Genomic DNA, 14,127 nt, shown 5'->3' with positions numbered 1-14,127 from the left:
CAACTCATGTGTAAGTCACAAAATCACTTTAGGACAAAAGAAATGAGTTTGTTGCAAATATACAGTATTAACTTGTAAAACTGACATTTCAATTGTGTGTAGTAGATATGTGGCGAGTTTATCTGACTATAATGTATTCACCTTACGTAGGTTCAAAAGTTTCAAACAGATCGCTTTACAAGGTGTTAGGAATAAGCTTTCTAGTAGCCCATGAAATGAGATTTGATTGTTTACACTTGCTAAATACAACTGACATAGAAGCTGTATACATACACATATATACCATTCTGGCCAGTAAAAATATTTTATTAGAAAAAAATAGAAATAAACAGTAAGATGAGTTAAAACAATTCCCTGTATCATAAAAAAAAATCCAAAAAAAAATATTTAACTTCTTAAGTTTTAAAAATAAGCTAAAAGGTTATTATTTACATACATCTCAACACTTCAAGAATTAGATCAGGATCTGTGGTCAATTTTTTTATCTCTTCCATGTTGGCAATTGTCCAAATTGGGACGAACTGATCACTATCCATCTGAGATATCAAATAAAGATCCTTTGACAAGTTTTCTCTGAAACGAATAAACAAAAGCAATATAACAAGCAATTTTTAAAAAGCATCTATGGAAAAAAATGTACCTTATTCACTTTTGTCACTATGTCTAGGGAAACAAAATTATGCTATTAGAATTAACATAGTAAACGTTGAAAAATCCATTTAAAAGTTCATGTTCAAAGATACCAACATAATATACATTGGTAATCTTTCATAAAGTTTCTGGATCCCTAAATATACTTGGCCCCATAGTTCTGGACAAGTGATTTTATTGAATTATATAAAAAATGCTTAATATTAAACAGCATATTATAAAGTATTAGATAGAGCATAGTTCCATTTTATACACAATTTACCATCAATATTAGAATATGCATATGAGAATTTTTCTAGGTGCAGAGTCAGTACTGGGGATTGAATGAACCTACAGCCTTCGGCATGCTAGGCAGGCACTCCTTTTTAATTATATTTCAAGACAGGGTATCACCAAAGTAGCCAGGATAGCCTTCACCTTGAAATCCTCCTGCCTCAGCCTCCTGAGTAGCTGAATTACAGATGTGCCCCCATTGAGCCTACCTGGAGGTTTCTAAATGTATAATCTGCATTTATTAGCATGTTTAACCTTTGTAACTTAAAATATATATTTAAATGAAGAAAATAGTTTTCTAAGATACATTTTAAAAAAAGATACAAATACTTCTATCTTACACATACAATCTTTTTTAACAAATTGAAATAAATTAAATTCCTTTTTATTCATATCAAATATTCTTTGAAGCAGACTAGCAAAATTTGCTAGAAGTTTGTGCTTAAAAGCTCCCTTCTCAGATGCCTGACCTAACTGCCATATTTGAAACCACATAGAGGGGCTGGGGATGTGGCTCAAGCGGTAGCGCGCTCGCCTGGCATGCATGCGGCCCGGATTCGATCCTCAGCACCCCATACAAAGATGTTGTATACGCTGAAAACTAAAAAATAAATATTAAAAAATTCTCTCTCTCTTAAAAAAAACAAAACAAAACAAACACATAGGCACTTTGGAATTTCTTTCCTTTGCTTAAACCGTACTTTTAAATTTTTTCCCACAGCAATGTTCAAACATATTACTATAAACTACTTAATTATATTGCTTATTGTTTCCTGTCCCCACACCAGAATATGGGTTCCATGAATGATATTCTTTTGTTCAGTGTTTAAAAACCTTGTGTCCAGCTGGCTATAGTGGCCCATGCTTGTAATCCTAGTAAATCATGAGGCTGAAGCAAGAGGATTACAAGTTCAAGACCAGCCTCAGAAATTTAGTAAGACCCTCAGCAAATTAGGGAGGCCCTACTATCTCAAAGTAAAAAATAAAAGGATGTAGCTGGGCTGGGGCTCAGTGGTAGTGCACTTGCCTGGCATGTGTGAGGCACTGGGTTTGATTCTCAGTACCACATATAAATGAAACATATTAATAACATCCTAATCAACAAGAATAATGAATATACTTGAAAATTAGATAACCATAAACAATTTTTGCACAACTAAAAGGCTGCAGCCTAAACCTACCCTGTCTTTTGGCAGATCTATTATAATATAAATCATGTGTCAAAATTTGCTATTAAACTTTAATAATAATACCTTTGGGGCTGGGGATATAGCTCAGTTGGCAGAGTGCTTGCATCGCATGCACAAGGCCCTGGGTTTAATCCCTAGCACCACCAAAAACAAAATCACACCAAATAACCAACCAACCAAACAAACAAACAAAAAACTACTATACCTTTTCAGAAGTAAATAAAAATAATTGATATAGCATCTCAGACTTACCTATTCATGAATAATATTTGACATATATTAATGGCAAGTTGTTTTTTGTTTTTTGTTTTTTTTTGGAGGGGTAGGGGGTGGGGCCGGAGGAGTGCTGGGGATTAAACCTAGGGGTGCTTAATCACTAAGCCACATCCCCAGGCTGGCCCCAGTTGGCCTTCTGCCTCAGCCTTGAGTTGCTGGAATTACAGGTGTGTGCCACAATGCCTGGCTTTAATGGCAATCTTGCTGAGCTACAAATGATAACCACCTGGCTGGTCTGAACAGCATCACAGTCTTAGACATGATGTACTATATCATGTGCAAGAGCTCCTACTACCAACACTAAAAAAGCTTGGATAAATTACAAGAATTATGTTTTGAAAGATAATAGGAGAGGTGTGGAAGCTTCAAAGACAAAAACAACTAATATTAGAAAGACCTTATGGAGTGCATTTGCATAGAGAAACTATACTGAGCAAAAAAGAAGCCAGCAGAGCTTTAGGCAGTTATGTATAGTTATGAAGTGTATATACTTGACACATGATTAACACTATGAATTGAAAATTACATCAGTTCCCAAAACAGAGTTTCCTGAGTTCTAAGGAATATGAGAGATTGTGAGCCAGGCTGAAAAGGCAAAGTAAAATCTGTGTGGTCCCAATGGAAACAGAACCTGCATGAAACAAGTCTCCCCAGCAATGCATTTGCCAGATGTAGGTTGTATGGGTTAAGAAGATAAAGAGCTAACTTCAAATCTCTGAAAAATTAGTGATGTTCCTAATGAAGAGAAACTGGAGGAACTATGTCTAATTAAAATGGCTGCTCAGATTTGATCCAGTTCAATTCCTGACTAGATTAAAGCAATCAATATTTCATTCTATCTGCCTAATAGAAGCTTAATTCTTGTCTAGATTGGAAAATTGTTACTTACAGCTTACATACTTCTTATATATGTAATGCCCAGCATACAATCAACATTTGTAAGACATGCAAAAAGGCAAAAAACTATGGTGGAGGATAAAAAGAAAAACTCAGACAACAGATGCAGACCCACAAGTGGTCTATAGAAAAAAAAAAATATATATATATATATATTTTTTGAGATAGGGTCTTGATATTTGTGCAGATTGGTCTCAAACTCTTGATCTTCCTGCCTCAGCCTCCCTAGTAGCTAGGATTACAGCCATGAAACTGTACCCAGCAACAATAGGTAAAATAAAGTAACTATTACAAGTATGTTCTAGAAAATGAATTATATCATAGGCAGAACTATTAGAGAAAAAAGTCAGGAGACTCTTGCTTTCATCCTGCAAACTATACAAGAATGTAAAGAGGATAATAAGAGGTCTGGGGCTGTGGCTCAGAGGTAGAGCGCTCGACACCACATAAAGTTGTTGTGTCCACCTACAACTAAAAAATAAAAATAAACAAATATTTTGTTTTTAAAAAAGAGGATAATAAGATAAAGGAGTTATTTAGGATAAGGAATTAATTAAACATGGCTCAAGAGTTCATTATGTATAAAGAAGTTATGATGGGAATCTCAGTAGTAGAGCACTTGCCTGGCATGTGTGAGGCACTGAGTTCAATTCTCAGCACCATACATACATACCTAAAAACATACATGCATACATATATGTACATACATAAAAACGGGCACTTTACCTGAGCCACAACCCCCAGCCTCATTTATTTTTCATTTTGAGACAGCCTTGCTAAGCTGCCCAAGTTGGCAACTTGTGATCCTCCTGCCTCAGCTTCCTGAGTCACTGGGATTACAGGTGTGTGCCAAGGCATCTAGATACATAAGACATTGCCTAAATGGACTCTGTATTTAACAGAAGACACTGATAGTATATAATCCCTCTGCCTATCTCCTTGCTAAAAATAACTATGTTCAAAAGTTACAAGAGTCAATTCCTAAAATCAAAGAAGTATTTTCCCCTACCTCTCCATTAATTTGTCGATTCTTTTTTAAGTTGTAGATGGATACAATATCTTTTAAATTTATTTTTCATGCGGTGCCTCACACTTGCTAGGCAAGTGCTCTACCACTGAGCTATACCCCAGCCCTAATTTGATTTTTAATTTTTGTTTGATAACTACTTTTGAGAACCCTGAGACTGAATATGTTCATAGAAAAAGTATCTAATAGAAACTTCATTATCTTTCTACTGATAACAGATTCTTTGCATATCTAACTGGAGATTACATCTTTAAATTTAGATTAAAAATATACCACAAATGATACCAAAATACAGTACTACAAAGAAATGAGAACCAACATTCTTCTACTCTATTTCATAGGTATTATACTAACCAAATAACTCAAAAAAAGGAAAAATATCAATAAAATTGATTCTGTACCGTGAAAAACAGAATTCTAATTGTTTCTTTAGACATTCTTTTAGGTCTTCTGTAGAAATTGTTGAACTGCTTTCTCCTGATAATAGAAAACAAGAGGGGGAAAAGTTAATACCAAATTATTGTAGGTGATGAAATTTATGTATTGTACTCAAAGTATGCACAAATTAAATTTTACCTCAAAAGTGTATTTTTAAATAATATTTATAACAGATTAAGGTCCAATTTCTTCGAATCTTTTTACAGATAAATTTCATATTAGTTTAAAAATTATTTTGCCAAACAAATTAAAAAAAGAACCATTAATACCAAAAGCGCTTGACTACCACGTTGTAAAACACTGCATTAAACATTAAAAAAAAGTGACAACTATTTATTTCTTTAAGAGGAACTCAAAGTTGAACAAAAGTAACAGTAATCTAAATTGGAAAACAAATTGGCTAAACCAACTGGGACATATTTATATAATTGTATTTCTCTTACTGGTAGTAAATCTGATTTTAGCCTCACTCTTCAAACTCTAAAAAACTTTTCTTCGTTCTATGATTTTAGAGTACTATACCTTCCTACTTATATTTACAGCATTCAAACATTCACAGGATCAGATCAACTCTCTTAATGGCCTTCTGTGCTTTCTACTGTTTAAACACAGTATCTGAGCCCTTTTCTCAGGAAGCAACCATGGAAAAACTGCCACTCTAAATTAGAATCTTACACCATCTTCCAGACTAAAAGCATATAATATGTCCTTTTCTTAAAAAAAAAAAAAAAGCATTAATGATAATAGAAACTAACTTTTCTCTAAATAGAGACAATAGGATGAATAGGAAGCTGAATTATCTTTGTCTATGATTTTACCACTAAATTGTCTTGTTACTAAAGAATCAAAGTTACATATTTAGTTAACTTCATTAATAATGACTATAAGAAGCATTTTGCCAGGTGCTGTAATCCTAGCAATTTTAGGAGGCTGAGGCCCTAAGCAACTTAGCAAGACCCTATCTCAAAATAAAAATAAAATGGGGTGGGGATGTGGCTCAGTTGACTAAGTGCCCCTAGATTTCATCCCCAGCACACCACCTGCCAACATTCTATTTCTATGTATATATAATTCACCCGAATGCCAGTTTAATAAGCTATCAATTTGGTTAGCCTTCCGATGACCATTATAGCAAACTCTAAAACACCAAGGGGTTGTCACATCACTTAAACCAACTCCATGTTCAAAATGGATAGTGGTTAACTTTATTAGAACTACAGGCTAGAAGAACTCCCAATCTTAAGTTATCATGTGAGAATACCTCATTTCAGAAATTATCTTTTAAACCAATGGATTTAAAAAATGTAGTCTGAATGCCTATAATAAGGTAATGAGGACAAAAACTTATAGACCTTGCCTGAAGAGCTACATGAATGTGGAAAACAAATACCTACTCCATATTACAATTATTGTTCAATAAGACCCTTTAAGCTGGCATGTTGGCACACGCCTTTAACTCTAGCTACTCCTGAGGCTAAGGCAGGTGAATAATGAATTTGAGGCCTCCTGGGCAACACAGTAAGACCCCATGTCAAAAACTAACACAAAATCTTACATCTTAGAAAAATAAAGGTAGCAAATCCAGCTTTTTGATTCATTTTTAGTTTCTTTTGAAAATTTCATCCACCATAAATTCAAGTGAAAACTACTCCATTTCAATTAAAAGAATGTACAAATATATAGCCTACAGGTTAAACTGCAGTGGAACTTGTGTGTTTAGTATGATTTTTTTTCTTAAAATTAATCTCAGCTGGGCATGGTGGCACACGCCTATATTTCCAGCGACTGAGAAAGCGGAGGCAGGAGGACTGCAAGGTTGAGACCAGCCTCAGCAACTTAGGCCCTAAGCAACTTAGCAGGACTCTGTCTCAAATAAATAAACAAACAAATAAATAAATGGATGGGAAAGTGGCTCAGGGGTTGAGTACCCAGGGCTCTGTCTCAAATAAACAAACAAATAAATAAATGAATGAATAGTGGGCTGGGGATATGGCTCAGAGGTTGAGTACCCTTGGGTTAAACTCCCAGTACCCACCCACCAAAAAAAAAAAAAAAATTTCAGCAATTGAATATCTATCTATCTGACAAAAATGACAGGAAAATTGACAGAACTTGTAATGACTCTAACTAAGTCCGAAAAACTTAAACTTATGAAAGGTTGCAATTTAGGTCTCTTAACTTCCTTCAGTAGGACCCTCATAAAGTAAATATTATTTTTAAATTATGTATTTCATGTTTGGGTATTTTTAACATTCACCTAACATGTAAGAAAGTTTTTCAAAGAAAAGAACTGAATAATACCATATGTTTATCATAACAATAACTATGAAAGGCTAGAATATTAAATTATCTTTTTTTTTAATATTCTTTTTTTTAGTTTTCGGTGGACACAACATCTTTGTTTTTTGTATGTGGTGCTGAGGATCGAACCCGGGCCGCACGCATGCCAGGCGACGCACTACCGCTTGAGCCACATTCCCAGCCCTTAAATTATCATTTAAAAAAACAATAAAACAACAAAGTTTACCAGAAACATCATATATTTGGTAACTCAGCTCTTCAGGTCCTAATATCATTCCATCAGTTGATTCTTCAATGCCTGTAGTGTTTCTTGTGGTTTCACAAGATGGAGAATACATTACTTCATATTCCTTACACATATCTTCTGAAAGCTCAGCATTTCCTGTATTCAAGAAAAAATAGTGAAAGTAAATAGGAATTCTTTAAATCCTACCTTCAAGAATTTTGGTCAGTACGTCTTCTACAACACAATTTCAATGAATTCTACCAGTCAGAAAAAGTTTCCCATGGTTTTAAGTTAACAGTATTTCCTCAAGGGAGTAAGGTTTTACCATTATAGATATGGTAAAATGATTAACAATAACTAAACTCATATAGCACTAGCTATGTATCTGACTACGCAAATGAATTCTATCCACTTAATTTTCAGAAAATCTTATGCTGTAGGCAATTATTATTTGATTTACAGATAAAAGAATATGTAAGCACAGAAGTCTTTTGTCCAAATTTTAACAATGAGTAAAAAGCAGAGCCGATGATGGCAATTCAAAATTAACTTATAAACCAATTATAAATGATAAGTATATTATAAATGGGTTAGATACTGGACCCAGTCACAGATACTACTTCAAATAGTGACGATATATACAAACAACACATAAAATATTTACAAATCTATCTTGTAAACAATCAAAGGATGTATTCCAAGTTCTACAGACTGGTTTGGCATTACCATTTAACTTAAATGTAATTTTTCCAATGAAACATTTAGGACTTACCTTCAGGATGAGACCCTGATGTGGCTGCTGTTTCATGCCAAGAGCTTTCAGTTCCATGAGCTACAGTAGTGGCATCAGGAGTTCCAGGAGGAATTTCTTGCCATACTTTGGCATTAGGATTTAAACCAGTTCCTTTAGATGTTACCTGCTAAATAATCAAAAGATCTATTTATGAATTTTAGAAATGGGAGTGAAATTGTAAATTTATACAAAAGGTTTTTGCATTACTTAAATGTGAAAAAAAACCCAAACAGCATTAAATAATTTAATATTAAATAAATATTATAGTTTCTGATCAACTTTGAAAATTAATATTAAACTCTATTTATTTTTGTGATACTAGGGATGAAACCTAGGGGTGCTTTTCCATTGAGCTAAATCCACAGCCCAATTTTTTTATTTATTTAGCCATGCCTCATGCATGCCAGGCAAGTGCTTTACCACTGAGCCACATTCCTGGTCCTTTTTTATTTTCAGTCATGTTCTCACTAAATTGCCCAGGTGGGCCTCGAACTCACTGGGATAATAGGCCTCTGCCACCAGATCCAGCCCAGAAAATGTAATAAAAAATATGTATCTTTGTAGAATACTACTAAAATACCCTCTTACACGATCTACTTGACAGTTACATAAAAATTTATTCAAAGTACTACTATATCTTCAAGATATTAGTGTTTATCTAAAGCAATTTTCCAGAATATAATTTTTATTGTCATCTAAGTTGTGACAGAGGCCTCTGAGTCTGAATGATTATCACTGAAAATGTTATCAAGTCAAGAACTGTGGTCTGCTCTCTTCCATCTATCCTTAAAGTGTATATTCTTAGTGCTTTAATTATTTAAATGCTTTAATTATTTAAAGCATTACCATTTAAAGAAATCTTCTGCGTGCATTATTTAATCACAAACACAGAAGAGACTGAGCATGGGGGAAGAAGAAGAGGGGTGGGATGCACAAATAACACTTCTCACTTTATTCAACCAAATGACAGGGCTTGATCCTTCTCAAGTATATAAGGACACAGAAAATTTCATTCCCTTTCTAGAATTTACTTTTGTCTTTTCTGCCAAGGTCCCACCCCTGGATCGTAGGCACCAGAAGATGGATCCACATGGCAGAAAATTAATGAGCCCAAGGTTATGACCTACAGGTAATAGGGATTCAGCTTTCATGAAAACTGGCAAATGCTGAACTATTTATTAGGTTGTCATGAATTCCCTATTGGTCCTGGCTCACAGGGCTTAAAAAAATAAAAAGCCGCTTTTTAAAAAAATATTTTTTTTTAGTTGTAGTTGGACACAATACCTCTATTTTATTTATTTATGTTTATGTGGTGCTGAGGATCAAGCTCAGGGCCTCATGTGTGCGAGGCAAGAACTCTACTGCTGAGCCACAACCCCAGCCCCAAAACCAGCTTTTTAAGGTATCACCAACACTCAAATATGCTCAACAAAGATAAAATTTAGTGGATGGAACTGCAGAACCCCAAGGCAAAATTGCTGATTTAAGACACAGCTTCTGGGCTGGTTTGTGGCTCAGTGGTAGAATGCTTAGCCTGACACATGTGAGGCACTGGGTTGGATCTTCAGTATCACATAAAAATAAGTATCCATTTATATAACTTTTAAAAAAAGCTTCCGGGAGGCCTAATTACATTTTCTGTATTTATTTCTGTAATTATGTCCCATGAAATTCCTCTGCACTCTAATAATAAACCCATTTGTACTCAAGTTTCTTTTTGAGTTTCCATATGGTACAACTAACATGACTTATATGTAGGGAACCAATGAAACAATAGTTTAATTACACTCTATTGCTTGCCTAATGTTTTCTAACCACCATATTTCAAACACTCTACCTCAGACCTACATGCTTACTTAACCCTTCATGTTTTTTAAAAATTGGGTTCTTTTGGTTCATCAACCAAAAAATGTTTTTAAACTTAACACAGGAAAAAATACAGACACAAATACCCTTTTCCATGCACAGGTCCACTCAATATCTTAGGAGCCAGGGCTGAAGCTTTGAAATTGCAATGGTAGTAGTGAGTAGTTTATCACTGACATAGTTCAGAATTTCCTGTTGTAGGACAACAACAAGCATATACCTTTCAGTCAAGTTTTATTACTGTATTAAATTTCTCTACAGCTGGGCTGAGGATATAGCTCAGTTGGTAAATGCTTCCCCTGAATGCACACAGGCCTGGGTTCAATCCCTAGCATCACACACACAACACACACAGGCACACACAAAAATCTCTACAGCCAATAGCTGCCTCTCCAGCTTCCTGCCTGCACCAAGGCAGTACTCCTGCACTCTGCTTTTGATAGGCACTGATTGATTGGTGATTATGATTTGGAAATTTAGGTACAACATAACTTCAAATTCTCCCTCTTTCCTCAATTCTGATAATACTAGATAGGTCTACACCCAAGAAAACAGCAGGTATAATAGCACACTTTTCAGAAAGAGGTATCAAACTTCTCAATCTTTTTTTTTTTTTTTTTTTGGTTGTACTAGGGATTGAACCTGGGGCACTCTACCACTGACATGCATCCCTAGTACTTTTTATTTATTTTAAGGCTGGGTCTTATTAAGTTGCCCAAGCTGGCTTTGGGGATGACAGACGTGTGTCACCATGCACAGCTACAATAGTCATTTAATGAATAAGACCTGGATGTGAAAAATATGCAGTGGAAGGGTCATTTACTTACAAGAAGCACCCCTGATTCACAGGATTGCTATGCAAAGTTGTATAGGGCTTTAAGTAAAGCAAAAGAGTTATTTCAGTTACTATTTAAACATATAATGATTGAGGCCCTAGAATCACATATGAATTCCAAACAGCTCTTACATGAACTTGGAATAATGTAACCCTGAGAAAAATCTCTCACCTAAGCCTAAATTACAAATTGAGGTAAGAATTCTTTATTTTAAACATTAAAGTACATTAACACTTGAAAAGCAGTTAACATTTGTATAAATACTTTATAAACTTTTTAATAAAGCATATGGTTTTGAATGGAAAGCAATTCTGCTCTTACCCTCAAAAGTATACATGAAAACTAATATGTTTCATCAAAATAACTACGAGATGAAGTTCAAGTTAAACTTATGTCACAGAGGCTGGGGTTGTGGCTCAGTAGTAGAGCGGTTGCCTAACACATACAAGGTTCTGGGTTTGATCCTCAGTATCACATTAAAAATAAATAAATAACATTATTGTGTCCAGCTACAATTAAAAAATATTTAAAAAACCCTATGTCACAGAAAATTAGCTTTAAAAATAAGACACATTGCAAAAGACGATTACTATAGAATAATATAAAACTGCAACAAGAAAATAAAAAAATATGACAAAGAAAGCAAAAATCACAAAGGAAAAACAACTTTATTTTTAACTATGGAACACCAAGTTATTATGAGTAGCATCCCAATTTTCAGAGAGGTAAAAATGAACAAAAATATGCATTTTAGAATCCATTGAAACTATATACTTTGAAAAAGGCTGTCAAGTAACGGAGGGGAAAAATGTAAGCACCATAACAACAGCAGCAAATGTAATAAGCAATTCTGTAAGCTAGGCAACTGTACTAAATGGACTTTTTTTTTTGGGGGGGAGGGGGGTACTAGGGGCACTCTATGACGTCCCCTGACTTTTTTGAGTCAGGATTCTACTACATTGTCCAGGAACTTGTGATCCTCCTGCCTTAGCTGGACTACAAGTGTGCACAACCATGCTTGACCCATCTCACCAAACTCTTGCAACAACACATTATAAGCACTCCTATTTCCTCTTACAGATTAACCCATTTTGAGAGAAACACAGGGAAAAAAAAAAAAGACAGAAATGGACGTGGTCCTGAATTTGATCCCTAACAAGTGGGTGGGTGGGTTCGCTCTTAAGCATAGGACAGAAAGACTGTTTGAAGTCAGGATCAAACCCAGGAAGCCTGACTCCAAAAACAATATTAACCACACAATGATTATAACTTGTAGATCATTATAATTGCAAAAAGCATCTAAGTATAGAGATATGGGCTGAAAGGGAACATGACCTGCTAAAATAACCAGGCAAGAGTTATTTTTCCCCTTATCAAGTACTACATTAAAATGTTACTTTAGGATGGAAACAAAATCATGGCTTTGTTTACACTGCATGCACCTATAATCCCAGCAATTTGGAATACTAAAGCAAGATGATGACAAGTTTGAAGCCAGCCTGGGCAATTTAGCAAAACCCTATCTCCAAATAAAAATATCAAGGTTTGAGTATGTAGCTCAGTGGTGGAGTGCCTCTGGGTTCAATCCCCAGTACCAAAAGGAAGTTAAAAACAAAACCCCACATCATATCTATTGAATTTTTTGAACCAGAAAGTAAACATCACAGTAGCTAATGGGTTAAAATAAAAGATTAGGGGCTGAAATGGTGGCTCAGTGGTAGAGCACCTGCCTAGAATGTTTGAGGCACTGGGTTCAGTTCTCAGCACTGCATATAATAAAGGTCCATTGACAACTAAAAAGTAATTTTAAAAAAAAATCAAAGACTATCCTGTGCCTTCTGTATATATTATTTTAGTTTTATACCAGTTAATATTTACTTAGATTCACATAAACGTTGATTACTTTGATCATTCTTTCTTGCATCTCAGAACTTTATTCTGAAATCATGTTCCTTTTCCCCAAGAAAAACATTTAGTATTTTAAAATAAAATCTCCCAAGTTGGGCTTTCTCTGAAAATCTTTATATTATCTTCTATTCTTGCTATGTGCAGGACTGAAAGACAACATACTCCCTTTTCAAGTATACCATTAATTCCAATTCTTTCTAGTTTGCACTATTGATAACAAGCAATGGCTTTCAGTCTAGTTGCCATTCTTCATCTTTTTTACTGTTTGCTTAATCTTTTTTATTATACATTTTTAGTTGTAGTTGAAAACAATACCTTTATTGTATTATTATTTTCATGTGGTGCTGAGGATTGAACACAGCACCTCACATGTGCTAGGAGAGCACTCTACCGCTCAGCCACAACCCTAGCCCTCTTTTTTTAATTGTTTTTAGCTGTAAATGAACACAACACCTATCTATCTATCTATCTATCTATCTATCTATCTATCTATCTATCCTGAGGATTGAACCCAGTGCCTCACACATGCCACAACCCTACCCCTTGCTTAATCTTTTTAGTGATATTCTGCCATTTTTTTATTGGTTGCTCAAAATATTACAATGATCTTGACATATTTCATACATTTGATTCAAGTGGGTTATGAATTCTTATTTTTACCACGTGTACAGATTGCATACATACTTCCATACTAGTATCTGTTGTATTCTGCTGCCTTTCCTATCGCCTTCCTATCCCCCCTCCCCTCCCCTCCCATCTTCTCTCTATACCCCATCTACTGTAATTCATTTCTCTCTTTTTTTCCCCTTTCCCCTCACATCCTCTTACACATAATTTTGTATAACAATGAGGGTCTCCTTCCATTTCCATGCAATCCCCATTCTCTCTCCCATTCCCTCCCACCTCTTGTCCCTGCTTAATGGTAATCTTCTTCTCATGCTCTTCCTCTCTGCTATTCTAGCATAATCTGCTCTAATGCCATCCATTTCCCTGCAAATGCCATGATTTTGTTATTTTTTAGTGCCGAGTAATATTCCATTGTGTACAAATGCCACATTTTTTTTTATCCATTCATCTATTGATGGGCATCTAGGTTGGTTCCAGGTATTCTGCCATTTTTTAAGTGTGGAATACTTAAACAACAACAAAAAACAGGGCTGGGATTGTGGCTCAGCAATAGAGCACTTGCCTAGCATGTGCAAGGCCCTGGGTTTGATCCTCAGCACCACATAAAAATAAATAAACAAAAGTATTGTGTCCAACTACAACTAAAAAGTAAATGTTAAAAACAAATAAAAAACACTGTTGAGACCCACAGTTTAGTGAATGACTCCTGGCATTTTGCTAGAGGGAATGGTTGAAAGGTGACCCAGCTCCGGGGATTAGGGCAGATCCTGCTGCCTCGGGCTCCCGCTACTTTGTAGTTCCCTTCCGTTGGGGGGGGG

At 35.1% G+C, this 14,127-nt stretch overlaps 1 protein-coding gene across 15 annotated transcripts in view; it reads right to left on the bottom strand.

Annotated features, from left to right (window-relative positions):
- Positions 1–14,127, bottom strand: part of Larp4 (La ribonucleoprotein 4) — a 65,927-nt gene that overhangs the window by 31,426 nt on the left and 20,374 nt on the right. For 11 of the 15 annotated variants that reach the window (XM_048802710.1, XM_048802707.1, XM_048802719.1 and 8 more), the window contains exons 2-5: positions 8,052–8,199; positions 7,280–7,435; positions 4,716–4,791; positions 437–573 (exon numbers count right to left, since the gene is read on the bottom strand). In XM_048802710.1, the coding sequence (XP_048658667.1) occupies positions 437–573; positions 4,716–4,791; positions 7,280–7,435; positions 8,052–8,199 (517 nt within the window). Of the gene's footprint in view, positions 1–436; positions 574–4,715; positions 4,792–7,279; positions 7,436–8,051; positions 8,200–10,024; positions 10,131–14,127 lie in introns of those variants that run through there. The other 4 variants (XM_048802708.1, XM_048802716.1, XM_048802713.1 and 1 more) reach the window with 3 other exon arrangements.

This window comes from Marmota marmota, unplaced genomic scaffold (genome assembly GCF_001458135.2).
Source record: "Marmota marmota marmota unplaced genomic scaffold, marMar, whole genome shotgun sequence".
Lineage (NCBI taxonomy): Eukaryota > Metazoa > Chordata > Mammalia > Rodentia > Sciuridae > Marmota > Marmota marmota.
This window is presented reverse-complemented; position numbering and strand designations above follow the sequence as displayed.